General features: G+C 63.0%; 2 protein-coding genes and 1 long non-coding RNA gene across 4 annotated transcripts; 1 reads left to right on the top strand and 2 right to left on the bottom strand.

Annotated features, from left to right (window-relative positions):
* Window positions 1-12,636: 12,636 nt before the first annotated feature.
* Window positions 12,637-18,379, top strand: LOC123344926 (protein Bouncer-like). Of its 2 annotated transcripts, XM_044981434.1 has the most exons (4): window positions 12,637-12,799; window positions 14,442-14,565; window positions 16,748-16,861; window positions 17,018-18,379. In XM_044981434.1, the coding sequence occupies exons 2-4, from the start codon at window positions 14,514-14,516 to the stop codon at window positions 17,224-17,226; spliced, it is 375 nt and encodes a 124-aa protein (XP_044837369.1). In that variant the 5' UTR covers window positions 12,637-12,799; window positions 14,442-14,513; the 3' UTR covers window positions 17,227-18,379. The 2 variants fall into 2 exon arrangements, with proteins under 2 accessions (XP_044837369.1, XP_044837368.1); XM_044981433.1 differs by lacking the exon at window positions 12,637-12,799 and having other exon boundaries at window positions 14,168-14,565.
* A 2,831-nt stretch (window positions 18,380-21,210) lies between these two features.
* Window positions 21,211-22,331, bottom strand: LOC123344953. The gene is made up of 3 exons (XR_006572678.1): window positions 22,292-22,331; window positions 22,026-22,085; window positions 21,211-21,416 (listed from the first exon to the last, which is right to left on the bottom strand). It is a non-coding gene; the product is annotated as an uncharacterized LOC123344953 (long non-coding RNA).
* Window positions 22,332-22,637: 306 nt separating this feature from the next.
* Window positions 22,638-26,271, bottom strand: LOC123346621 (lymphocyte antigen 6 complex locus protein G6f-like). The gene is made up of 4 exons (XM_044984099.1): window positions 25,365-26,271; window positions 24,676-24,975; window positions 23,778-24,042; window positions 22,638-22,680 (listed from the first exon to the last, which is right to left on the bottom strand). Exons 1-4 carry the CDS (start codon window positions 25,417-25,419, stop codon window positions 22,638-22,640), a joined length of 663 nt encoding a protein of 220 aa, XP_044840034.1. The 5' UTR covers window positions 25,420-26,271.
* Window positions 26,272-26,302: the final 31 nt, after the last annotated feature.

Below are 26,302 nucleotides of genomic sequence, written 5' to 3'. Positions count from 1 at the left end.
ACGCTTGCGTTGGCTACGCTGGAGGAGGGGAGCCAGAGGAGGCTGACGTGGTCTCAGCTGCGCGGCGGCTTTGTGGACAGAGCTGAGCGGGGCAAGATTGCGTTTGTGAGGGCCGGGGAGAGGAGGGTCCAGAAATCGAGATGCGCGTCTGGACCGGAGGCTTAGCCGGGAGGAGGGGTAGGAACAGCTGCAGCTTGGAGATGCTACGCAATGGACGTCCTGTGTCCAGGCCAGTCTGGGGTGGGGTGGCCCGAAGTGCTTTTGCAAGGCAGAGGCAGGGAAACGGGAAACATTGGTTCATTGGCAGATACGTTCCCGTCAGACACGGTGATTTGATGACACTTTGCACCAGGTCCAGGATACAAGTTCTGGTCTCCCCCCCCCCCCCCCCCAAAAAGTGCCCCCCCCCCTCACAGGAATCGGAGGGTGACAGGACTTGCTTGGGGAGGGACGAAGGTTCAAATTCCGGCTTTCCCGCTGCCAAGGTGGGATGGGGGAGACGTGGATTCAGTGGGTCTCCCCCACTCCAGGTGTGCTCAACATCCAGCCAGTTTGGAGGGGGGGTCTCGCTTCTTCGCACTGTTCCACTTGGTACAAACAATGAAATATTCCTTGATGCCGGGATTTCAACCCGACCGTCAGAACCGCCAGGATCTAGAGTCCGTCTCGCGCGCTCTCTCTCTCTCTCTCTCTCATTCTCTGGGGTTTTGGGAGGGGGCAGAAAAGTTTCAAAGGTCTCGATTTCCTCCCAGTGCAGAACCGGGATCTCTTTTGCTCCCCCATCAACCTCAAACTTCTGAGGACGGACCCTTCGGCCCCTAGCTACCTCCACGTGAGCCCCAGGCCAGGATCCCACCCAGCGGCTCCTCCCGCCGGCCCGTCAACTCCTGGATGAGCTAACGTGGTTCCTGGCAGACCAACCCCACCTTGCGCTCAAGATGTCAAGCGACGGAACGTCTACCAAATCCCTTGGCAAGTGGCTCGTGACCCCCCTGGTTTAAAAAATGGCCCTGGATTAGTCTAGCTGCATCATCATCCAGCCATTGGCTCCCCCTTCTGCCCGGAGGAGACGCACTAATCGCGTCTGACGTCCTGCCCGGCTCAGGCTGGCGAATCTCCCCCCGACCCCCCTCGCTTCGTGTTTGACCAAAGCGGCTCTTCTGGGCTGGAAGCCACCAAGACCTGGCCAGGCCCTGGCTTCCCTGGGGAGTCTGTGCCGGTGCTAACCAGCCCCTGGTTCTCGCCCGGCCTGTCTCCGCTGGATGAACCAGCTCTGTGGTACCAGGTAGGTTCCCCCCGGGGAAGTTACTTCTACACTAAGTCACTGGCCGGTTTTGGGGGTGAGTTAAACATGGGGGGGCTTGAGGCATTTTCTCCAGCCCTCGAGTAATTCCATGGCTGTGATTTTCCTTTGGGTAGGCGGGAACCAGGACGCCACGGTTACCCGGTGTCCATCTCCCCAGTGCTCAAACCATCTCCTCACTCGGCCCAGCCACTGGCCGGCGCGGCAGCCGATGGCGCACGGGCCACGGCTGTGGGATCGGCGCGTGCAGCACCAGGGGCTGCACAGCTCCAGTTCTCATGCAGCCGTCCTGGCCCCGGGTAACGCGGGAGCAGGGGAGGAGGGCGCGAGGCCGTGACTCCCCGGGGGCCGTGACTCCCTCCTTTGTGGCCTGGTGGCAGCCGCGGCTTTCCCAGCCGGCAGACGGGGAAAGGTTTTCAAGTCCCTCCAGCGAGGGCGGCATTCGCCTACCCCGGGCTTCGGTCAGGTGCCCAGCTAGGGACTGTCACACCCAAGGGCTGGTTCCGCCGGGAAAACCTAGATCTTACCAACGCTCCCCCGAGCGGGGCCGCGCTTTGCTAGGACCTGGGGAGCTGCTGGCCCTCCACCGGCCCTTTTCTAGCCGTGGGTCCTTCTCTTCCCGCTGGGAAGTCGCTTCGCTCCTGTTTGGTATTTCTGAGCGTCCGGCCGAGCCTCGTGGATGGTCCTCAAGTTTGTGAATGTCACTGACGTGCTGTTTAGTCTCGCAAATCCTTCCACCATCATCCTCTGTATTTAGCATCACGGGCTGCGCACGTCAACCCAAGCCAGTCTGAGGAATTTGTAAGATTTGGCTACCAAAATACATTGTAGTCTAGCTCCGTGCCGCTAACGTCCATCAGTTAATCATGCCGTGACTTTCTAAGAGTTTGGTACCTCCGCTACTTCTGAGCCATCGTTAATTTCATTCTCCCCCTTCATTTGTTAACGAATGCGCACACATTAGTCTAATGCTGCTTCCCCCCTGACAAAGTTTTAAATGTTCATCTCCCCCCCTGCAGTTTAGCATCAGCTCATGTATGTTGGTGGTGAACGACCAGGTAAAACCCGTCATCGGCCCATTTCTTTCACGACGCATTGGGAAGATCTCCAGGAATCGCACTGGAGCTCCTGCAGCGGCGGTGCTGGCCCGGGAGATGGTGACGCCGGGGGGGGGGGGGGCTGCACCCCCAGGTCCAGCATTTATAACATGTTTTTAACGGCCACGTGTCTGACTGGCTGTTCTCAGCCCAAGAGTCCTGGGCAGTGTCTGGGTTTCGGACCCTGGAGCACCAGGTCATGGAACGGGCCGTGAATTACAAGTGGCAGGACTGGTTTTTTTCCAGTGTTGACACCTGGCTAAATGGCGAAAGCAAAGCAGCACCCGGCTGCAGAATAGAAAACCTGGGACCTTTCCCTGCTGTGAAGAAACAAGCCCCCCGCCCCCCCCCCCCCCGCACCCTGAAATCAGTCCCTAAAACGAGCGTTTGTTTAAACTCTCTCCGGCGCTGGGAGAAGAACGCCTGGGCCAGCAGGGGGCGCTGCAGGAGAGGATTTGGGGGCTTCAGGCTGGAGGTGCAGGAATAGCGATCCCGGGGCTGGGCTGGCAGGGGCTGCAGGTCGGGAGTGAGGGGCACCGGCAGGGCTGGGCTGGCAGGGGCTGCGGGTCGGGAGTGAGGGGCACCGGCAGACCTGGGGGGGGGCAGGGCTGGGCTGGCAGGGGCTGCGGGTCAGGAGTGAGGGGCACCGGCAGAGCTGCGGGGAGCCCAGGGCTGGGCTAGCAGGGGCTGCGGGTCGGGAGTGAGGGGCACCGGCGGGGCTGGGGGTGAAGGGGGTCGCTGACAGGGGACAGGGGTGTGCACTGGTTCTCGGAGTGGCAAGGACCAAACAGAATCTGACGTCTTCATATGTTTAGCGTTCCTGGGTTCTCTCCCCGGCTCTGGGAGGGGAGTGGGGGCTAGTGGTCAGAGCAGGGGGAGCTGGGAGCCAGGACTCCTGGGTTCTCTCCCCGGCTCTGGGAGGGGAGTGGGGGCTAGTGGTTAGAGCAGGGCGGGCTGGGAGCCAGGACTCCTGGGTTCTCTCCCCGGCTCTGGGAGGGGAGTGGGGGCTAGTGGTTAGAGGAGGGGAGGCTGGGACCCAGGACTCCTGGGTTCTCTCCCCAGTTCTGGGAGGGGAGCGGGGGCTAGTGGTTAGAGCAGGGCGGGCTGGGAGCCAGGACTCCTGGATTCTCTCCCCGGCTCTGGGAGGGGAGCGGGGGCTAGTGGTTAGAGCAGGGGGGGCTGGGAGCCAGGACTCCTGGATTCTCTCCCCGGCTCTGAGAGGGGAGCGGAGGCTAGTGGTGAGAGCAGGGGGGGCTGGGAGCCAGGACTCCTGGGTTCTCTCCCCGGCTCTGGGAGGGGAGTGGGGGCTAGTGGTCAGAGGAGGGGGGGCTGGGAGCCAGGACTCCTGGGTTCTCTCCCTGGCTCTGGGAGGGGAGCAGAGGCTAGTGGTGAGAGCAGGGGGGGCTGGGAGCCAGGACTCCTGGGTTCTCTCCCCGGCTTTGGGAGGGGAGCGGGGGCTGGTGGTTAGAGCAGGGGGGCTGGGAGCCAGGACTCCTGGGTTCTCCCCAGCTCTGGGAGGGGAGCGGGGGCTGGTGGTTAGAGCAGGGGAGGCTGGGAGCCAGGACTCCTGGGTTCTCTCCCCGGCTCTGGGAGGGGAGCGGGGGCTAGTGGTTAGAGCGGGGGGGGGGGCTGGGAGCCAGGACTCCTGGGTTCTCTCCCCGGCTCTGGGAGGGGAGCGGGGGCTAGTGGTTAGAGTGGGGGGGCTGGGAGCCAGGACTCCTGGGTTCTCTCCCCGGCTCTGGGAGGGGAGTGGGGGCTGGTCGCTCAGAGCAGGTGGGGCTGGGAGCAGGCGCGGCTCTACCTTTTTGGCCGCCCCAACCAGTCATGCGCGGGAGGCGCCCCAGAGCCCCGGGAGCAGCAGACCTCCCGCGGGCAAGACAGGTGAGGGTCCGCTGGTCGCGCGGCTCGGCTGGACCTCCCGCGGCTGCGGACGGTTCGCAGGTCTGGCGGCTCCGCTTGAGCTGCCGCAGTCATGCCTGCGGGAGGCCCAGCCGAGCCGCGGGACGAGCGAACCGTCCGCAGTCATGCCTGCGGCAGGTCCGGTCCTTCCAGGGCTCCGGTGGACCTCCCGCAGGCATGACTGCGGCAGGTCCGCCGGGCCAGCCTGCCGCCCCCCCGGGAAAGGGCCGCCCCACGCGTGTGCTTGCCGTGCTGGGGTCTGGAGCCGGCCCTGGCTGGGAGCCAGGACTCCTGGGTTCTCTCCCCGGCTCTGGGAGGGGAGTGGGGGCTGGTGGCTCAGAGCAGGGGGGGGCTGGGAGCCAGGACTCCTGGGTTCTATTTTTACCTGTGCTGCTTACTTACCTAGAGTCTTTAGGTAGTCCCCAGCCCCCCTCCGCCCCCTCCCCAGTGTAATTCCCACCTCCCTGGGATCCACGGGAGGTCTCAGCAGAGGCTGAACCAGCCCCAGAGACTGCACCCAGCTCTGACTCTCGAGGTCAGGGGGTGTCTCCGCTTTGGGGGCAGGTGATGCCCCTCGGCCCACAGTCTGGCTTCCCGACTCCTTCCCCAGCGGGTGGGGGGAGCTGTTAGGCAATAACGTCCCTTCCCCCCCCGGGGTGGGGGTTCCGAACAGCCGCCCCCCACAACTTCCTCCAAACTTTCTCTCTGCAGCACCTCTCCCACAGCCCCTGCCCCGGCTGGATGAGCACCAAGGGCGTTGCCTCCCGCTGAGGGAAGTAGCGTGTTCTTTTGTTCTCTGACTGGGAGAGGTTTCCCGTCTCTTTATCACAACATTTCTCTCTCCAGAGGGATGGGGGTTGCTGGGAAGCTGCCGGGGCCGGGATCCCTCTCACCTGGCTTTCTTGGCCTGCCGAAGGGAGCCTGGAGCCCACTCGTCTCCGCCCGTTCTGGAATCCGGGAAATCAGAGAAGCCGCAACACCTCGATTGTAGCTAAGCTACCCCCCCCCCCGAGGCCCCCAGTACGGCTGTTCTAGGTGACTCTTCATTCTGGAATCTCAGAATGAAGCCAACTCTGGCTGCTACCCGAATTGGAGGTAAGGGGTGTTCTAGAATGAGAGACCTAGAACCCGGTCTGTCTGGCGTCCAGAAAGAAGCCAATCCCGTCTGCTAGCCAAGTGGGTGATTCAGGTGCTCTAGAACGAGGGGACCCCTGGAACCTGATACATCTGGATTCCAGAATTGAAGCCAGCTCCAGACGCTCCCATCGTTTGAAGTGCAGGCGCTCGGGAATGAGGAAAACCCTCGAACCTGGTCTTTCTGGAATACAGCAAGAAGCCAGCCCCAAGCCTGAACAGAGTCTAGAGGGGTGCTCTAGAATGATGCAGCACCTAGAACCCAGACTTTCTAGAAGCAGGAAAGAAGGCAATCCTGAGCCACAGGGGACGATAAGAAATCACACCATTGGGTGCTCTGGGTGCTTGTAGCGAGGCGGAGTGGCCTCCCTTTGAGCAGGAGAGCGAGGGCCCACTACATTCCCCCGGTAGGCAGAGCCGAATCCCCGGAAGTCCCGGGGTAGGACAGGAAGTATAAAACCAGAGCCCCAGAGCTCAGTTGAGCCTGGAGCAGCGGAGGGAGCGGGGATCTTTGCAGGATCCTGGACAGGCACCCGAGTGGAGCTGCGCCCTGCGGTCAGAGGAGATGGATGAGTATCCCAAGGAGCAGCCAGGTCCGCCGTCCCACGAATGCCCCAGGAGCTGTGGGGGCTGCCGGTGGCCGAGAGCCCCGAGGAGATGGGGGACCTTTGGCTACAGAGCCCTGCGCCCAGGCTGTGGTAGGAAGTAGCCCAGGGGAACCAGACTGTGACGGTACCTCCCATCAGGCTTTCTGGAAATACCCGTAGAATGTGGTTTATGCTACATGGGCCACGTGACGTATCCCCGGACAGATTCTGAGCCACTGAATGTATTAATCCAATTTGTCTGCGAGTGTCACTTTTGTATTCGACGTTATGAATGTTACGAATGGTGGCTGGGTACTGGCTGGTTTCTGAATAACCTTAACGAGCATTTGATCAGTTCCTGCAGAAAGGAATGTGCAGATTAAGCACCCGAGCAAGAAACACTTAAAGGACAATGGATCTTGGAAGGATCCAGTGCACATGAGAAGTTTGCCTGAGGACATTCAAAGGAGCATGTGATCCATGGCTGCTACCTGTAAAAACTGAGAGTCATGCATGGACATGTGACTTGCCCAGGTGACTCCAGAACTCCATCTTGGAGCTGGACTTTGCATAGGGCAGAGGAGGGGGTCTCCACCCACAAGTCTATTTAAACCCCTGGGAGACCCCTCCATTTGGTCTTCAGCTGGCTAAAGAGGGAGCCTCTCCAGCCCCCAGGATACTTGGAAGAAACTGGAACAAAGGACAGTAACTACGGGGGCGGGGGGGGGGGGGGGTGATTGCTGGACCCAGGCTGAAAGGAGATCAGCCTGTAAAAGGAACATTCTGGAACTGGTGAGGATCTTCTCTCTATTCAGTTTGATTAGACATAGATTTGCGTGTTATGTTTTATTTCACTTGGTCACTTACTTTGTTCTGTCTGTCACTACTTGGAACCACTGAAATCCTCCTTTCTGTAGTTAATCAAATCACTTTTTACTCATTAATTAACCCAGAGTCTGTGTTAATACCTGGGGGAGCAGACAGCCGTGCATCTCTCTGTCAGTGTTCCAGAGGGCGAACGGTTGATGAGTTTCCCCCGTATGAGCTTTATACCGGGTAAACCGGATTGATTTGGGTTTAGACCCCACTGGGTGTTAGAGACAAGCACACGTCTGTGAGCTGCTTTCAGGTAAATCTGCAGCTTTGGAGCAGGTAATTCAGACGCGGGGTCTGTGCTGGAGCAGACGGGCGTGTCTGGCTCAGTAAGACGGGGGGCTGGGCCCCCAGCTGGCAGGGAAAGCAGGGGTAGAGGTAGCCTGGGCACATCGGGTGGCAGCTCCCAGGGGAGTTTCTGTGATCCAGCCCGTCACGCAGACGTCAGTCCGGTTCTGCGGCCGGAGAGTGAGTCCAGGTGTGATCCCCAGCGGTGAACCCATCCGCCATTGTTAGGGGCCTGGGCTGGGACCCAATGGAGTAGGGTGGGCCCAGGTCCCTCTACCCCCTTCACTGACCTCAACCCTGGGGTCGCAGCTAAACCCCCTCTTTGTGTCCAGAAGGCCTGGACTGTTTTGCGGGCTCACCCCCAGCCAGGCGGCTGTGGAGCCATAGTTAGTTAGGTGAAGTGAGGGACCACTGCAGAGCTCTAGGAGCACCAGGAAACGGGCCTTTCCGGGACGCGGGAGGATCCAGAACACTTCTGTTCTACGGCCCAGAACCCCCGGTGACCTTGGGCAGCTGGCAGAGGTTTTGAGGGTCTGACTGGCTGGGGTGGACCAGCCATGTTGCCGTTAGAGCGTTACGTTTCCTAGAATGCAGGGAAACCAGAACAGGCTCCGGGGTTCATGGGGCATTGCTGGACGGGGACAGTCTAGAGCTCTGACTCCTCTGGGAAATCTAGGGTTCTGGAATCCAGACCCTTCATCTCTCCAGTGTCCTGGGTTTGGAGGCAGCAGGGATCCTTGGGTTCTGGAATTCAGTGATTCTCGGTGGATCCCCGCCCTTCTCGTGTTAGGCCTGAATAAAGATGTAGCACAAAACCAGTTATGCCAACCTGACCGAAGTCAGGCTAACAAGGGCTTCTGGGTAATCTCAGAGTGGAAAAATACTGAGCAGCAGCACGTCTCACAAAGCGCTGGGAAAAAGTGAGATAAGTGAGGGGCTGGATTCCTGGCATGGTACCAGCTGTGCTGGGTTAGAAACAGTTCGTTTAAAAAACTAATAAAAATCCCAGCCTCCCAGTCCTCACTCTCACTCCCTGGTTTGGTTTTCGGTGTGTTTTTAACTCCCCTACATTCCTAACTTTTGGTGCTTGTTAAAATATTAACAACAATCTAATGCTGTAGACATAGGGGACTAGGCATGCGTGTCTATTAAAGGTGTCTAGTTTCTAGTTGTTAGAAAAGGGGGGGTGGGTTGCTCCAGTGAATGATCTATGACGTGATGGAACTGTCTGTATAGGCTGATACTAAGCTGTAAAGGGGGGGCTGGTTCTCTCTGGAGCCGAGCTGCTCTCTATTGGTGCGTGCACTTGTCAATAAAGAGCTTTTGATCGGACCTTGCTGGTGTTGCCTGTGTCTCTGCGGTCAGACAACGAACCTCGCCGTCGGGATTAGAGTCCCTGACACTCGGACATCAAAACACGACGTTTGAGAATTCAGAAAGCATTTTTTCCAGAAACTGTGGTGCTCTAGAACTCGGACTCTCCAAGCTGCACCCTCTAGAACAACCAGCGTTTTCTGAATTCCGCATCCAGGACTCCTGGGTTCTATCCTGGCTCTGGGAGGGGAGTGGGATCTAGAGGATAGTCACTCTAGAACCCAGAATGGGCAGCCTAGAGCTCTAGAAGCCATGCACCTTCGGGTAATGCGTTCTGGAGCAAAAAATTCCACATACCCCAGCTCTAGACACTCTAGAACCCATTGGTCGTCTGTGCTCTAGAACAGAGACTCGAGTCATTGGAATGTTCTGTTCCTGGGGGTCTAGAACCCATGATGTTCCTCTCCCCCGGGAACTCTAGAACAGCATTTCTCACTGACCACCCATGGACCGGTGGTGCTCCCTGAGATTTCCCTGACACCGTGTCGGAAGGCAGCAAGCAGGTCCCAGATATTAAAAAGGTTGAGAACTATTGCTCTAGAACTTACAATCTTCAGACATCCACTGTTCTAGAATGGGGAAGCCTTTTCCCCCCCCAGGGCCCCATTGTGCTTTCTGGGAAATCCTGCTATTTCTCCTCACCCTGACCCACTCCCTGGGTTTAGGGGACAGCGCGCACGCTCTAGAACAGTGGGTGCTCTAGAACGCCTTCTACTGCTGCCGGCTAATGGAGTCGCTCCTCCAGCTCAAAGGTTGAGGCTGTTGGGGGAGAGAGACCAGCTCGCTGCCGTGGATTTCATCCCAGGAAGCGGCCGATCAGCCTTGGACGCGTCGTTCCCAACGCCGTCCTACGGGTGCGGGGGTCTGCTGGACGAGACACAGTGCTCGTCCTGCACTCGGAGGATGACTCCGAGCTCCAGGAGTCACGGCGGAGCTGGGCGGGGTCCCTCGGAGTCTCTCCCGCCGGGAGCAGGGCCGCGGGGAGCTGTGCATGATGGGCGGAGTTAAGGTGAAGTGAGGGCGAATATCCAAGGCCAGGTTGGCCCGGGGGAATGGAAAATGAGGTCCTGTCTGTCCATGCAATGGGGTGGGGGGCAGATCCTAGAGATCCTTCAGCCATAGGCATCGGGGAGCAGGGAATGGGGCAGAGGCCTGTCCCCTCTAGGGGGTGCTGGCTCCCATCCGGCCCCAGGGCAGGGACTGGCTAGCTTAGGGGGTGGGGAATGGGGCAGGGGCCTGTCCCCTCTAGGGGGCGCCGGCTCCCACCCAGCCCCAGGGCAGGGACTGGCTGGGTCAGGGGGGCAGGGAATGGGGCCCAGGGCCTGTCCCCTCTAGGGGGCGCCAGCTCCCCCTGGCCCCAGGGCAGAGACTGGCTGGCTCAGGGGGGCGGGGAATGGGGCAGGGACCTGTCCCCACTAGGGGGCGCCAGCTCCCCCCGGCCCCAGGGCGGGCACTGGCTGGCTCAGGGGGGCGGGGAATGGGGCAGGGGCCTTTCCCCTCTAGGGGGCGCCAGCTCCCCCTGGCCCCAGGGCAGGGACTGGCTGGCTCAGGGGGGCAGGGAATGGGGCAGGGGCCTGTCCCCTCGAGGGCACAAGCCCAAAACATACCTTGTATTGCAGCTCCTGGGTTCTAGTTCTAATGTGGGACAGCAGTGGGATCTAGTGGCTTAGCGCAGAGGGGGCTGGGAGCCCGGACTCCTGGGTTCTATGCAGCTCTGGGAGGGGAGGGGGGAGCCCGTCCTCCACAGATCCCCCCCCCCTCGCTGAGTCTGGTCTGGGTGTGTCGGCTGGGGGGGGCAGGGGGATGACACAAGGGAAGTGGCTATGACTGATCCTGTGCTGGTTTCGCCTGGCCGGGGGCGGGGGGGGAACCGCGGGTGGCTCATCGCAGCCTGGGAAACCCGGTGCCGGCCGGCCTGTCACATGCACGTGGGAGAGACCCCACAGCCCCCTGGTACGCCCCCAGCTCTGCCCCCCCATGCCCCCAGCTCCGCCGGTGCCCCTCACTCCCGACCCGCAGCCCCCTGGTACCCCCCCAGCTCTGCCCCCCCACGCCCCCAGCTCTGCCGGTGCCCCTCACTCCCGACCCGCAGCCCCCTGGTACCCCCCCAGCTCTGCCCCCCCACGCCCCCAGCTCTGCTGGTGCCCCTCACTCCCGACCCGCAGCCCCCTGGTACCCCCCCAGCTCTGCCCCCCACGCCCCCAGCTCTGCTGGTGCCCCTCACTCCCGACCCGCAGCCCCCTGGTACCCCCCCAGCTCTGCCCCCCCACGCCCCCAGCTCCGCCGGTGCCCCTCACTCCCAACCCGCAGCCCCCTGGTACCCCCCAGCTCTGCCCCCCACAGCCCAGCTCTGCCGGTGCCCCTCACTCCCGACCCGCAGCCCCCTGGTACCCCCCAGCTCTGCCCCCCACAGCCCAGCTCTGCCGGTGCCCCTCACTCCTGACCCGCAGCCCCCTGGTACCCCCCCAGCTCTGCCCCCCACAGTCCAGCTCTGCCGGTGCCCCTCACTCCCGACCCGCAGCCCCCTGGTACCCCCCCAGCTCTGCCCCCCACAGCCCAGCTCTGCGGGTGCCCCTCACTCCCGACCCGCAACCCCTGGTACCCCCCCAGCTCGGCCCCCCACGCCCCCAGCTCTGCCGGTGCCCCTCACTCCCGACCCGCAGCCCCCTGGTACCCCCCCAGCTCTGCCCCCCCACGCCCCCAGCTCCGCCGGTGCCCCTCACTCCCAACCCGCAGCCCCCTGGTACCCCCCCAGCTCTGCCCCCCACAGCCCAGCTCTGCCGGTGCCCCTCACTCCCGACCCGCAGCCCCCTGGTACCCCCCCAGCTCTGCCCCCCACAGCCCAGCTCTGCCGGTGCCCCTCACTCCGGACCCGCAGCCCCCTGGTACCCCCCCAGCTCTGCCCCCCACAGTCCAGCTCTGCCGGTGCCCCTCACTCCCGACCCGCAGCCCCCTGGTACCCCCCCAGCTCTGCCCCCCTCCGCCCCGCTCTGCCGGTGCCCCTCACTCCCGACCCGCAACCCCTGGTACCCCCCCCAGCTCTGCCCCCCACAGCCCAGCTCTGCCGGTGCCCCTCACTCCCGACCCGCAGCCCCCTGGTATCTCCCCAACTCTGCCCCCCCACACCCCCAGCTCCGCCGGTGCCCCTCACTCCTGACCCGCAGCCCCCTGGTACCCCCACAGCTCTGCCCCCCACACCCCCAGCTCGGCCGGTGCCCCTCACTCCAGACCCGCAGCCCCCTGGTACCCGCCATTCTGTTCCTCAGACTTCAGCAGTTCTGACGGTGCCCCTCACTCCCGACCCGCAGCCCCCTGGTACCCCCCCAGCTCTGCCCCCCACACCCCCAGCTCTGCCGGTGCCCCTCACTCCCGACCCGCAGCCCCCTGGTACCCCCCCAGCTCTGCCCCCCACACCCCCAGCTCTGCCGGTGCCCCTCACTCCCGACCCGCAGCCCCCTGGTACCCCCCCAGCTCTGCCCCCCACACCCCCAGCTCTGCCGGTGCCCCTCACTCCCGACCCGCAGCCCCCTGGTACCCCCCCAGCTCTGCCCCCCACGCCCCCAGCTCTGCCGGTGCCCCTCACTCCTGACCCGCAGCCCCCTGGTACCCCCCCAGCTCTGCCCCCCACACCCCCAGCTCTGCCGGTGCCCCTCACTCCCGACCCGCAGCCCCCTGGTTCCCCCCGAGCTCTGCCCGCGACCCCCCCTGCTCTGCCGGTTCCCCTCACTCCCGACCTGCAGCCCCCTGGTACCCCCCCAGCTCTGCCCCCCACAGCCCAGCTCTGCTGGTGCCCCTCACTCCCGACCCGCAGCCCCCTGGTACCCCCTCAGCTCTGCCCCCCAAACCACCAGCTCTGCCGGTGCCCCTCACTCCCGACCCACAGGCCCCTGGTACCCCCAGTGTTGCCATGGAGATGGCCGGTCATCCCCATGTTGTTGTCGTGGCGATGCTGCCAGGTGCCTTATGACCCACATGGAGTTCCATGACCTATGACCTCTCTGGCGTTGCCACGGTGGGGACCTGCGACCTCTTGAGTGTCGCCATGGTGTTAACCTGGCTACGATGAGCACCATACGGTTGCCATAGTGATGACCTCATGTAGCCCATGACCTCCTTGACCTCATGTGTCCTGTGACCCCACTTGGCCTTTGAACTCTTTGGCTGTGTGACCTCTGACCCCCTGGGCGTTGCCATGGCTCTGACCCCATGTGGCTGATCACCCCCTTGAGCTGACCTCCCATGACGTATGATCTCGTCGGCATTGCCATGGCGCTGACACCGTGTGTCCCATGATGCCTTGTGTTTCATCAGGGCGGGGACCTCCCCCACCTCCTGACCTCTCACATGGTGCCCACGATGATGTCATTGTGGCTGTGACCTCATGGGGGTCCGGCTCCTCCCACCTGTGACATCATGGCTCCCCTCCCCCATGCTTCAGCCACCAGCCCCCAGACCCCTCCCAGAGCCGGGGAGAGAACCCAGGAGTCCTGGCTCCCAGCCCCCCCTGCTCTATCCACCAGCCCCCACTCCCCTTCCAGAGCTGGGAGAGAACCCAGGAGTCCTGGCTCCCAGCCCCCCCTGCTCTAACCACTAGACCCCACTCCCCTCCCAGAGCCAGGGAGAGAACCCAGGAGTCCTGGCTCCCAGCCCCCCCCCGCTCTAACCACTAGACCTTCCATCCTGGGTCGCTGTTGTTGTGTCTGTTGTCAGTGTGGGTGTGTTTCTCTATTTGTTTACCTATTTATCCCTGTTTGTGTCTTTCTACCGGTTACTCTGTGTGTGTGTAGTTGGGTCGTAGCTGGGGCATGTGTGTGTGTGTGGCTGGCGGGTGTATATGTGTGTGTGTGTGGCTGGGTTGTAGCTGGGGGGTGTAGCTGGGGTGGTGGGTGTGTCTGTGTGTAGCTAGGGTGTTTGTGGGTGTGTAACTGGGTTTTGTGTGTGTGTAGCTGGGTGAGTGTAGTTGGCATGTAGATGGGGCATGTCTGTGTGTGTGTGTGTAACTGGAGGGGTATAGCTGGTGTGTGTGTAGCTGGGTTGTGTGTGTGTAGCTGGGTGGATGTAGTTGGCATGTAGATGGGGCATGTCTCAGTGTGTGACATCGAGGTCAACTGCAGAATCGCTAAGGCAAGTTCTGCATTTGGCAGACTGTTGACCAACGTGTGGGACCGCCGTGGAATAAGCCTTGCTACAAAGCTTAAAGTGTACCGAGCAGTAGTGCTAACTACTACGTGTGTGTGTGTGTGTGTGTGTAACTGGAGGGTGTAGCTGGTGTGTGTGTAGCTGGGTTGTGTGTGTGTAGCTGGGTGGATGTAGTTGGCATGTAGATGGGGCATGTCTCAGTGTGTGTGTGTGTGTGTGTGTGTAACTGGAGGGGTGTAGTTGGTGTGTGTGTAGCTGGGTTGTGTGTGTGTGTGTAGCTGGGTGGATGTAGTTGGCATGTAGATGGGGCATGTCTCAGTGTGTGTGTGTAACTGGAGGGTGTAGCCGGTGTGTGTGTAGCTGGGTTGTGTGTGTGTAGCTGGGTGGATGTAGTTGGCATGTAGATGGGGCATGTCTCAGTGTGTGTGTGTGTGTGTGTGTAACTGGAGGGGTGTAGTTGGTGTGTGTGTAGCTGGGTTGTGTGTGTGTAGCTGGGTGGATGTAGTTGGCATGTAGATGGGGCATGTCTCTGTGTGTGTGTGTAGCTGGGTTGTGTGTTTGCGTGTTTACACCTAGTCTCCTTGCATTGCCGTCTCTCTCTGACTCACTAACCGGCTGCCTATTTTTATACCCCTCGGCGATCATGTGGCCTGCCCCCCTTTGCAGCTGTCCCTGGCACCAGGCCCCTGCCACACCCATGTGTGTGTGTGTGTGTTGGTGCCAATGTGTATATATATAACGGCACAGATCACAACCCGACTGACTCTCCTCCGACCGCCCAGCCCAAGGACTGTCTGATCTTCCACCCCCTCGACGACCATGGGCAGAGTGCTCCTTCTGTGCCTGGCCGTGCTGAGCTTTGTCGGGATCGGTAAGCCCCAGCCCTGCCCCACACAACCCCCCCCCCCAACTCCCTCTCCCCCCCTAGGAAAATCTCCCGGGACCCGCCGTCTTTGCCAGGTTCCCTTCCGAGCCCTGGGGGGAAATTTTGCCACTCAACAAACCAAATTGGGGAGAGTGGGGCGGGAGTGGCTCTGAACAGTGCTGTTCGGAAATGGGGGGGCCCTCCCCCCCTTTGGGCCTGCGGTTCAACCCCCTAAGTGTCCCCCCGGCCACGGGGCTCAGAGGGGCTCGCGGGTTTTAGGGCTCACACCTCTGCTCTCTGGCGGCAAATTGGCGAAGATTCACCCCACCGCTGCCACCAATCTGGAGCTGGGAGCACCCCCCCACCCGACTTTCCTGCTAGCCCCCAAGTCTGCCCACTTCCCAGCCCCCCCTCGCTGGCAGATGGTCCCCCAAACTCATGGCTTTTCCTGAGGCCCCGGGATGTAGCCAGAACCCCCCCCACACACACACACACTTGCATTTTCTGTGGGAAACTGCACCCCCTATTTTCTATTGCCCCCCAGGTCGTGCCCCACCCAACAGACTCACCCGCAACCCTGATTAAACCTGCCTTTAAAAACTGTCCCACCCACCTGGATGTTGCACTCCCAGGATGGGGAGTTTAGTAGGATTTGGGTGTGGGGGCAGGCTGGGAGCCAGGACTCCTGGGTTCTCTCCATGCTCTGGGAGGGGAGTGGGATCTAGTGGTTAGAGCAGGGGGAGCTGGGAGTCAGGACTCCTGGGTTCTCTCCATGCTCTGGGAGGGGAGTGGAGGCTGGTGGCTTAGAGTAGGGAGGGGCTGGGATCCAGGACTCCTGGGTTCTCTCCCAGCTCTGGGAGGGGAGTGGGGGCTAGTGGTTAGAGCAGAGGGAGCTGGGATCCAGGACTCCTGGGTCCTCTCCCAGCTCTGGGAGGGGAGTGGAGGGTGGTGGCTTAGAGCAGAGGGAGCTGGGATCTAGGACTCCTGGGTTCTCTCCATGGCTCTGGGAGGGGAGTGGGGTCTAGTGGTTAGATCATGGGGGGGGGGGGCGGGGAGCCTGGACCCCTGAGTTCTCTCCCTGGCTCTAGCAGTGGGGTGGGGTGTAGTGGTTAAACCAGGGAGGGGAGGGGAGGGGGCTGGAAGCCTGGACTCCTGGGTTCTTTTCCAGCAGACGACTCCCTTTCTTCATCCTACAGTTTGGAAATGGGTCTGGGGGGGGGCTGTTTTCCTGCTTCCTCGCCAGTCCGGGGGGCACACGAAGCTCTGCTCTGCGGATCAACGCCAGCCCCAGCCCGGCTCCCCCCCCCCCATTTCCCGGCCAAGGGGGCAGCTGGGAGGTGTCTCGCCCTCGGCCCGGCTCAGGCAGGGCGCTGGCCGGAGCCGGGGGGACCCAGTGGGCAAGGGAATTGCTGGGCAGCGGCCACACGCCCGCCTGACACACGGGGAAGGCATTTGGATTTGGTTTGGCCTTGAGTCCAATTTTCCAGGCTGGGTTGTTTTTTCCCGTGGTTTGAAATCTCGTTTGCCAAAACCCGCCTAGCTTTTCACGGGTGTGTTTTGTGTGCTGTTGTCCTTGTGCGTCCACCCAGCTTTGTGGCGTGTGTGCCGCCCCGGTTCTTTGCGGCGCGTCCCCATGGGGTTTGTGTGTGTGTCGCCCTGTTTGGCGTGCCCGTGTTTGTGGGCCCTTGTGTTTTGTGTGTGCTGGTGGGGTTTTGCGGGCCCACGTTTGTGTTATGTGGGTGTGGCCTTCTCGGCGTGTTTTTGCAGGTACCTTTGTGGTTGGTTTACAGCTGTGGATTTTGTGTGTTTGTGTCATGTTTCGGATGTCTGTTGTGTGTACCTGTGCCGCTTCCAATGTTTTGTGTGTGTGTGTGTGTGTGTCACTTTGTAAGGCTAGTCCAGTGTTTGTGTGGTGTGCAGCATTGCGCTTGGGTGTTGTCTGTGTCTATACAACGGTGGTGTTGTGCGTCTCAGTGCTTTTGTGTAACCCCTGTGTGCTGGGTGAAAGTCACTGGAGCACCAAGCTCAGGATGCGTGTGAATTCCAGATTCGAGCTGTTTTTAAAGGGGCAGAACTAAATATCCATCCCACTTCTGCCACCAATGCTAGTGAATCTGATCATTGCGCCCTCCCCAAAAGCCCAAAAAGGAGAGAGACTTGGTCTCACCCGTCCTCTCTCTGTTCCCAGGAGCGGCCCTGCAGTGCCTGAAATGCGACTTCACCATATTTGGCATCCCCTGCCACACCACCACCGTCACTTGCCAGGACAACCAGCTCTGCGCCACCATCCGGGGCCGCGCAGGTAACACCCCTCCCTCCTCGTCCTCTCTCCTCTTCCGTTTCTCTCGTGTCCCCTCGTTCTCCGGCCCTCTGCATTTCTCTCTGTCTCATTCCCTCATTTTCTCTCCCTCTCCATTTGTCGGTCTCTCATTCCCTCTCTCTCGCTCTCTGCCCCCAGCCGGCCACAAGCTGATCATGAAGAAGAACTGCGTTGACAAGGGGAAATGCCACACCAACGACACCTCGACCTTCGCCGGCATCACCTACAGCACCTCCTACGAGTGCTGCAATGGCGAATTCTGCAACTCGGCCGCGGGCGCCGGGGCCCAGCTCTCCCTGGCCGCAGGCCTGGCCGTGCTGGGGGCCTGGCTCGCCCGGGGCCTCTAATCCCTGCTCCGCAAGCCGGGAGGCAAGAGGAAATCATTTCTGTTGGGGGGGGCAAAAAAAATCCAGCCTGACCTTGCCTTTAAATAGCCCCGCCCCTTTTCTTCTTAAAGGGGCGCTTGTTAGCCAGAGGTGAGACCCGATCTTTGGCCTTTTCTTGGTCGTCTTCGATCATTATAACCCGGGGACGAGGGGGCAAGACCCTCGGGGTCTGTCCGGAGAAGGAAAATGGATCCCCCTTTCTTTCGTGGTGGCCCCCCGAACGTTTTCACTCTTTGGTTCTGTTTCTTCTTGCCAAGTCTCACTCTCGGTCTGATAAGCTACCGATTGCTGCAGCCTCCAGCCCCCAAACCCGCCCCAGCCGGCACGCTGCCAGTTTTGTATAAACCCCCCCCCCCAAAAAAAACAGGCGAGCAGCTGATTTCCCCACCTGTCCCCGCTGGCTCCCGATGACACGGGACTGTCAATGAGGGAGCTGCGGCCTGCGGACAAATGCACCTTTAAGAACCGGGCGCTGCGGCACCGTCCCCTGCCTCGAGCCCCCTCGCCGCAGCTGCCAGTGCCCCATTGGTGGCAGCAGTGGGATCCACAGGGGCTGCAGCTGAGGTCAGACGCTCTGGCTCCAGCTGTCCAGGCCTCTGCATTCCTCCCTCTGCCTCCCCCCCGCCCCAAACATCTGGCCCCAATTGTTGCCATTGGCTGCATCTCTCATGCTCACTGGCACTACAGACATCTGGCGCCAGATGTTCACTGCCTTCCGCGCCAGCCCCGCCCACACCTGGCCCCACGGCTGCAGGGCTGGTGTCGGGGCAATGGGGGGGGCTCTGCTCTTCGTCCTGATGCCCACAGAGCTTGGGCAGGGGCTGGGGGGGGCGGGAGTGTTGTATTGACCCCACACACTGGCACAGCAGCTTGGTGCTGCCCCCTGCTGGCGCGCGCAGGATCAGCGCTGCGGCTTTCTCTGCTCATGTCCTGAAACGCATCCAGAATAAATCCTGTCTCGCTCTGAGCGCTGGCGGCTGTGACTTTCCTCCCGACTGCAGCCCCCTGGTACCCCGGTCCTGTCCCCCCCAAGCCCTGCCGGTGCCCCTCACTCCCGACCCGCAGCCCCTGCCAGCCCAGCCCTGCCCCCCCAGCTCTGCTGGTGCCCCTCACTCCCGACCCACAGCCCCTGCTAGCCCAGCCCTGCCCCCCCCAGCTCTGCCGGTGCCCCTCACTCCCGACCCGCAGCCCCTGCCTGCCCAGCCCTGCCCCCCCCAGCTCTGCCGGTGCCCCTCACTCCTGACCCGCAGCCCCTGCCAGCCCAGCCCTGCCCCCCCAGCTCTGCCGGTTCCCCTCACTCCCGCCCTGCCCCCCACAGCTCTGCCAGTGCCCCTCACTCCCGACCCGCAGCCCCTGCCAGCCCAGCCCTGCCCCCCCCAGCTCTGCCGGTGCCCCTCACTCCCAACCTGCAGCCCCCTGCTACCCCAATCCTGTCCCCCCCCAGCCCTGCCCTTGCCCCTCACTCCTGACCTGCAGCCCCTGCCAGCCCAGCCCTGCCCCCGCCCCGAGCCCTGCCGGTGCCCCTCACTCCCGACCCGCAGCCCCCTGCTACCCCGGTCCTGTCCCCCGCCAGCTCTGCCGGTGCCCCTCACTCCCGACTCGCAGCCCCTGTTAGCCTGGCCTTGCCCCCCCAGCTCTGCCGGTGCCCCTCACTCCCGACCCGCAGCCCCTGCCAGCCCAGCCCTGGGCTCCCCCCAGCTCTCTGAAATCCCCTGTGGGTCGGAGCTGGGACACACAAGGCCTGTGGCTGGGGCCGTGACTCAGAGCTCGGTTGTTGTGTTGTTCGCACTGGGCGTGTGTCAGGGGAACAGAAATTCCCCGTGCTGCACACGGGGTTAGCGCCCGGAGCCGGGCGTGAGCAGACAGGCTGGGAGCTCGGCGGCAGGTGGGGCTGGGTGGTGGGGCTGAGATTGTGGAGCCAGGCGCGGAGACGCTGTGTGCCTGTGTACCAGGGAATCTGTGCTGGGTGTGCTGTGAAATTGTGCACCAGGACACAGTGAGGTTGTGTTGTGTGTGGTGTGTATCTGTTCTCCTGAAGCGCATCCAGAATAAATCCCGTCTTGGCGCCGATCGCCAGTGGTTGTGACTTTGTTCCTGATCCGCAGCCCCCTAGGGGCGTGTGGGGGGCAGGGCGCAGTGTAGTTGTGGGGGGGGGGTGCACAGGGTGTGTGTGCGGAGCAGGGCACAGTGCAGTTGTGTTCTGTTGCTGTGTCTGTCACAGGTGCGGGGGGGGGTTGTGTGGGTGTGATTGGGTCTAGCGGTGTAAGTGTGTGTGTAATTGTGTTGTATGTAGCTGGGTAGTTACGGTGGGGGGGGTGTTATTGTGTAAATGTGCGTTTCTGTGTGTGTGTGTGTGTGATCTGTGTGTGTGTGTCTGTGATTCTGTGTGTGTGTGTGTGTGTCTGTGTGTGTGTGTGATTCTCTGCGTGTGTGTCTGTGTGTGTGTGTGTGTCTGTGTGTGATTCTCTGCGTGTGTGTCTGTGTCTGTGTGTGTGTGTGTGTGATTCTCTGTGTGCGTGTGACTATGTTGAGCGAAGAGCGACAGGGAATCACCGAACTGGGGGACTGGGCCACCAACCGGCAGGTGAAATTCAACGTTGAGAACCGCGACGTGACGCCCGGGGAAACACACTCCCAGCTGCACACAGACCATGGCGGGGGCTGAACGCGGCTCCCGCTCCAGGCCGATCCCGGCGTCGCCGGGCCGGGTTCTCCGAGCTCAGCCGCCCCGTGCGCAGCGGGGGCAGGAAAGCGACCGGCGCGGTGCGGAGCACCAGGAAAGGGAGCGAGAATAGGACGGCAAATCTCATGGTGCCCCTAGATAAATCCCGGGGCCGCCCCCGCCTGGAGGCCTGGGTGCCACGTGGTCGCCCCGTCACCACGACGATCCATTGGGATTGGAAAAGGGTCAGACCTGCCGGGGGGTCTGGGCCGGCTGCCGTGCGGGGAGCGAGGACTAAAACTCTTCAGCTGGGCAGAGACACGACTGGGGGGAGGCTGGAGTCTGTACAATCCCGCCGGGTGTGGAGACGGGGAATCCGGAAGGGATGTTTACCCCTCAGAACACAGGAACCAGGGGCCACCCAGTGAAAGGACCAGGCGGCAGGTTTCACACAAACACAAGGCAGTATTTGTCCACCCAACGCACTGTTAACCTGGGGGACTCCTCGCCAGAGGGGGCTGTGAAGGCCACGACTAGAACGGGGTTCAGAGGGGAGCTGGAGAGATTCCTGGAGGACGGGTCCATCGGTGGCTAGTAGCCAGGCCGGGCAGGGATGGTGGCCCCGGCCTCTGTTTGCCAGGAGCTGGGAATGGGCGACGGGGGGGTCATTGGACACCTGGCACCTGTGGGGCACCTGGCACTGGCCACTGTCGGACACGGGGCTGGATGGACCTTTGGTCTGACGCAGTCTGGCCGCTCTTATGTTCTTATGTTCTCTGTGGGTGTGTTTGTGTGGTGTGTGATTGTGTTATTGTGGGAGATTCCCTGTGGGTGTGATTGTGTTATGGGTTTTGTGTGTGTGTGTGTCTGGTTTTCTGTGTGTACAACTGTGTTATTGTGTCTGTGTCTGTTCCTGTGGGGGAGGGAGGGTCTGTGGGGATTATGTTATTGTGTGCATGTGTGTGGTTGTTACTGTGTCTGGTTTTCTCTGTGTGTGTGTGTATGAGATTGTGAGACTGTGCGTGCAGTTGTGCTTGGGTGGGTGGGCGGGTGTGGTTTTGGTAGGGCGTGGGCGTGTGTGTGGTTGTGTGTGTGCATTTGTGATCGCGTCGGGTTGTGTTTGTGCGGCTGTGGTTGGCTGTGTGTGGTTGTGTGTTCTCTCTCTCAGCCCCACACTCCCGTCACAAACTCTGCTCTGTTCTCCTTTATTCTCTGCTCCAAACCCCCCCCCCCCGGCAACCGCCCCGTCCCCATCTGTCACCCCAGCCCCCCTGGGGGTGGGGAAGGCGGGGGGCCGGACGCCTGGGTTCCTCTTCCCCTTGGAAAGCCCCTGGTGGCGCGGGGAGCCTCCGACCCCGCCCTGCGGGGGGCGCTGGGTGTTGACACGCGGCTTGGCCCCGCCCAGACCCCGGCACAGGCCTCGAGGGGCGGCGGTCGCTCCACAGGGGCCGACGGGGCTATCACAGCTGGGCAGGATCGGCGCCCCCTGCTGGGGTGACAGGAGCCCACAGTCACCCCGGAAACGGGGCTGGCTCAGGGGGGTGGGGAACGGGGCAGGGGTCTGTCCCCACTAGGGGGCACCAGCTCCCATCCGGCCCCAGGGCAGGGACTGGCTGGCTCAGGGGGGTGGGGAACGGGGCAGGGGCCTGTCCCCACTAGGGGGCACCAGCTCCCATCCGGCCCCAGGGCAGGGACTGGCTGGCTCAGGGGGGTGGGGAATGGGGCAGGGGCCTGTCCCCACTAGGGGGCACCAGCTCCCATCCGGCCCCAGGGCAGGGACTGGCTGGCTCAGGGGGGCGGGGAATGGGGTGGGGGCCTGTCCCCCCCAGGGGGCGCCGGCTCCCCCCGGCCCCAGGGCAGGGACTGGCTGGCTCAGGGGGGCGGGGAATGGGGCAGGGGCCTGTCCCCCCCAGGGAGTGCCGGCTCCCCCCAGCCCCAGGGCGGGGACTGGCTGGCTCAGGGGGGCGGGGAACGGGGCAGGGGTCTGTCCCCTCTAGGGGGCGCCGGCTCCCCCCGGCCCCAGGGCAGGGACTGGCTGGCTCAGGGGGGCGGGGAATGGGGCGGGGGCCTGTCCCCCCCAGGGGGCGCCGGCTCCCACCTGCGTATCCCAGCCCCACGTTCTCATAAAGCTGCGCCAGGGATTTGGGTCCGGGAGGATCTGGAACAGGAGACAGGAGAGAAACCGCATGAGAACTGATGGCAGCTCCTGGGGTGGGGGGAGAGAAATCCCTCCCCCCCCCCCGCCCAGGCCCTTGAGTGAAGGCGGACACAGCCCTGCTCCCCCCCCCCACAGTGGGGCAGGGCAAACGCTGGCTGCTGCCCCTCGCCCCAGCGGGCCCCACAGATCCGCAGTGGGGCACCTACCTGGCTGGGTGTGCGCGGGAGGGTCGCCCAGGTGTGACCTGCAGAGAGGGAATTGGGGGACAAGTGAGCAGGGGGCCTCCCTTCTGAGCCGCAGGGATGGGACCCAGGAGTCCTGGTGCCCACCCCCGCCCCGCTCTAACCACTAGCCTCCCCTCCCAGAGCCGGGCAGAGACCCCAGGAGTCCTGGCTCCCAGCCCCCCTGCTCTCACCCACCAGCCCCCACTCCCCTCCCCCCGCCAGTACTTGCCTCTGGGCCGGCCGCTCTCGCCGCCACAGCGCCGCCCCCAAGGCGAGGAGGAGCAGGAACTCCAGCGCCGCGCACACGGCCAGCGGGATCCAGGCGGAGCTACAGGCGGGTCCCCCCACGTTGGGGGCGGGCGGGTCCTTCACTGCTCCCAGCGCCCGGGGAAAACACAAGGGGTGAGTGAGGAACAGAACCCAGGAGTCCAGGCTCCCAGCCCCCCCTGCTCTAACCACTAAACCCCACTCCCCTACCAGAGCTGGGGAGAGAACCCAGGAGTCCTGGCTCCCAGCCCCCCCTGCTCCAACCACTAAACCCCACTCCCCTACCAGAGCTGGGGAGAGACCCCAGGAGTCCTGGCTCCCAGCCCCCCCTGCTCCAACCACTAAACCCCACTCCCCTACCAGAGCTGGGGAGAGAACCCAGGAGTCCTGGCTCCCAGCCCCCCCTGCTCTAACCACTAAACCCCCCTCCCCTCCCAGAGCTGGGGAGAGACCCCAGGAGTCCTGGCTCCCAGCCCCCCCTGCTCTAACCACTAAACCCCACTCCCCTCCCAGAGCTGGGGAGAGAACCCAGGAGTCCTGGCTCCCAGCCCCCCCTGCTCTAACCACTAAACCCCCCTCCCCTCCCAGAGCTGGGGAGAGACCCCAGGAGTCCTGGCTCCCAGCCCCCCCTGCTCTAACCACTAAACCCCACTCCCCTCCCAGAGCTGGGGAGAGACCCCAGGAGTCCTGGCTCCCAGCCCCCCCTGCTCTAACCACTAAACCCCACTCCCCTCCCAGAGCTGGGGAGAGAACCCAGGAGTCCTGGCTCCCAGCCCCCCCTGCTCTAACCACTAAACCCCCCTCCCCTCCCAGAGCTGGGGAGAGACCCCAGGAGTCCTGGCTCCCAGCCCCCCCTGCTCTAACCACTAAACCCCCCGCCCCTCCCAGAGCTGGGGAGAGAACCCAGGAGTCCTGGCTCCCAGCCCCCCCTGCTCTAACCACTAAACCCCCCTCCCCTCCCAGAGCTGGGGAGAGACCCCAGGAGACCTGGCTCCCAGCCCCCCCTGCTCTAACCACTAAACCCCACTCCCCTCCCAGAGCTGGGGAGAGAACCCAGGAGTCCTGGCTCCCAGCCCCCTCCCCCCCCCGCTCTAACCACTAGACCCCCCTCTCCCCCAGTCCCTGCCCAGAGAACCCCGGCGTCCTGGCCCCGTCCCTACCAGGGAGGTCGAAGGTGACCTGCAAGCTGTTCAGCTCACACCTGACCCGTCTTTTCTTCTTCCTGGCCCCCGGGTCGCTCCTGTTCCAGCAGGCCTGGAGCAGCGCCGCCCGCGAGCTCGACAAGACGAGCTGCCAGCCCTGCCCGCCGGTGTCCTGCGCCCGCTGCCCGCCGGTGCTCTGCACCCGCTGCCCGCCGACCCACCATGTCACCTCCGGCTCCGTCAGCGTCTGCCGGTCCCAGATCGCGCAGGAGAACTGGTGGCAGGTCATGTTGGTCTGGCCGGTCGTCAGCACCGTCTGGGTCCCTGCAGGGGACAGTTTGGCAATGGGGCACCGGGCCTGGCCCCATGGCAGGCAGGGAGCGGCTGGCTCAGGGGGCCAGGGAATGGGGCACAGGGCCTGGCCCCTCTTGGGGGCGCCAGCTCCCACCCAGCCCCAGGGCAGGGACTGGCTGGTTCAGGGGGGTGGGGAATGGGGCAGGGGCCTGTCCCCTCTGGGGGGCACCGGCTCCCCCTGGCCCCAGGGCAGGGACTGGCTAGCTCAGGGGGGCAGGGAATGGGGCAGGGGCCTGTCCCCTCTAGGGGGCGCCGGCTCCCCCCAGCCCCAGGGCAGGGACTGGCTGGCTCAGGGGGGCAGGAAATGGGGCAGGGACCTGTCCCCTCTCGGAGGTGCCGGCTCCCCCCGGCCCCAGGGCGGGGACTGTCTGGCTTAGGGGGGTGGGGAATGGGGCAGGGGCCTGTCCCCTCTCGGGGGCGCCGGCTCCCCCCGGCCCCAGGGCGGGGACTGTCTGGCTTAGGGGGGTGGGGAATGGGGCAGGGGCCTGTCCCCTCTCGGGGGCGCCGGCTCCCCCCGGCCCCAGGGCAGGGACTGGCTGGCTCAGGGTGGCAGGGAATGGGGCAGGGGCCTGTCCCCTCTAGGGGTCGCCGGACGCGACCCACCTGTGACAACATACAGGTGGTAGGTGTGGCCGTTGGCTCCCGGCGCCGAACACCAGTAGGTCCCCGTGTCCCCGTCCTCAGCCCCCCGCAGGTACAGGGAGTGGTTGGGGAACACGGAGAGCCGCTCCCTGGCCACTGCCTCCTTCTTCGGGGCCTGACCCGCCGCGACCCGGAATAACAGCACCGACGAGGACACAGGATCACCGATATTGTAGGACCACGTCACCTCTTCCCTGCCCGAGGGACGCTCGCCCAGGCCGCAAGGGAACAGCCGGTCCTGCCCCTTCTGGATGTAGACATCTGCGGGAGAGGGGGAGTCACAGGGGTTAGATTTCCTGTCACTGAGATGCAGCCGCCTCTGGGGTGGGGCGGCTGTTTACACAGGGACCCCTCACCGGGCGCTGAGATGCAGCCACCTCTGGGGTGGGGCGGCTGTTTACACAGGGACCCCTCACCGGGCGCTGAGATGCAGCCGCCTCTGGGGTGGGGCGGCTGTTTACACAGGGCCCCCTCACCGGGCGCTGAGATGCAGCCGCCTCTGGGGTGGGGCGGCTGTTTACACAGGGCCCCCTCACCGGGCGCTGAGATGCAGCCGCCTCTGGGGTGGAGCGGCTGTTTACACAGGGACCCCTCACCGGGCACTGAGATGCAGCCGCCTCTGGGGTGGACAATAAAAAGCAGTTTTTTACCTTCCTCTCTGGTGAGTCGCAGCTGGAGAAGGAGTAAGATCCAGACGGGGGTCATGATGCCCCGAACACCAGGGTCCTTCAGTGGGGCACCACCTTGGGGCTCTATCTCCAAGACCCAAGGAGGAAGCGACCGAAATAGAGCCGGACGTAGCTGTCTCCGGAGTGACTTGGGGGTTTGGTGGCCGGCTTATCAGGGACGCACAGCAGCAGCAGCAGAGGAGTGGGAAGGGGGCGTGAGAGAGAGGGAAAGGGGACTGCTGTGATCCACCCCAGAGGTGGCTGCATCTCAGCGCCGGGGGAGGGAATCCCTGTATAAACAGCTGCCCCACCCCAGAGACAGTCGCACGTCAGCACGGCAAAATGTCCACCGTGAACCCTCTTTGGCGCTAGAAAAATTGGTGCCACCAATATGGCTGCCATGTTCCGGAGATTTCCGCCTGGCGACACCAAAATCCTGAACCCGAAGCTATTGAGTGGGCATGAGCCCAACAGAGCAACACCAACATGGCCGCCAGATCTCAGTGACGCCAACCTGGCCTAGCTCCAATATGGCGACACCAACATGGCCGCCCACATCCCCAAAGAGACGCTGAGTTAGCAGGAGACCCGTAATGGCCGACGACACATCCCAGAGAAACTAACTTGGCGTAACCCCAAGATGGTGATACCAAGATGGTGACACCTCCCAGAGACGCCATCTTGGCCTAGCTCCAACATGGCGATACCAACATGGCCGCCGCGTCCCCCAACTCAGAGCTGCCAAGTTGGCACGAGACCAATACAGCCGCTCAGAAATGGCGGCTGTGTCCCCACCCCCGCGGCCAGTTGACGCCACCTCCAAAACGGCTGCCAGGCCCCCACCCAGTTGGCGTGACCCCCGCCACCCATCCCCCTATGCTGGCACCAAAATGGCTGCCCCGTTGGCATTACTCCCAACA

Source organism: Mauremys mutica, chromosome 12, assembly GCF_020497125.1.
Source record: "Mauremys mutica isolate MM-2020 ecotype Southern chromosome 12, ASM2049712v1, whole genome shotgun sequence".
Taxonomy (NCBI): Eukaryota; Metazoa; Chordata; order Testudines; family Geoemydidae; genus Mauremys; species Mauremys mutica.
This window is presented reverse-complemented; position numbering and strand designations above follow the sequence as displayed.

Excerpts from the sequence above, each read along its gene's own strand:
- LOC123344926 (XM_044981434.1), top strand. The coding sequence starts at position 14,514 with ATGGGCAGAGTGCTCCTTCTGTGCCTGGCCGTGCTGAGCTTTGTCGGG. Across the intron at positions 14,566-16,747 it reads GCTGAGCTTTGTCGGGATCG|GAGCGGCCCTGCAGTGCCTG; the intron begins GTAAGCCCCAGC and ends CTCTGTTCCCAG. Across the intron at positions 16,862-17,017 it reads CACCATCCGGGGCCGCGCAG|CCGGCCACAAGCTGATCATG; the intron begins GTAACACCCCTC and ends CTCTGCCCCCAG.
- LOC123346621 (XM_044984099.1), bottom strand. The coding sequence starts at position 25,419 with ATGACCCCCGTCTGGATCTTACTCCTTCTCCAGCTGCGACTCACCAGA. Across the intron at positions 24,043-24,675 it reads CCACCTGTATGTTGTCACAG|GGACCCAGACGGTGCTGACG; the intron begins GTGGGTCGCGTC and ends TGTCCCCTGCAG. Across the intron at positions 22,681-23,777 it reads AAGAAGAAAAGACGGGTCAG|TGAAGGACCCGCCCGCCCCC; the intron begins GTGTGAGCTGAA and ends CGCTGGGAGCAG.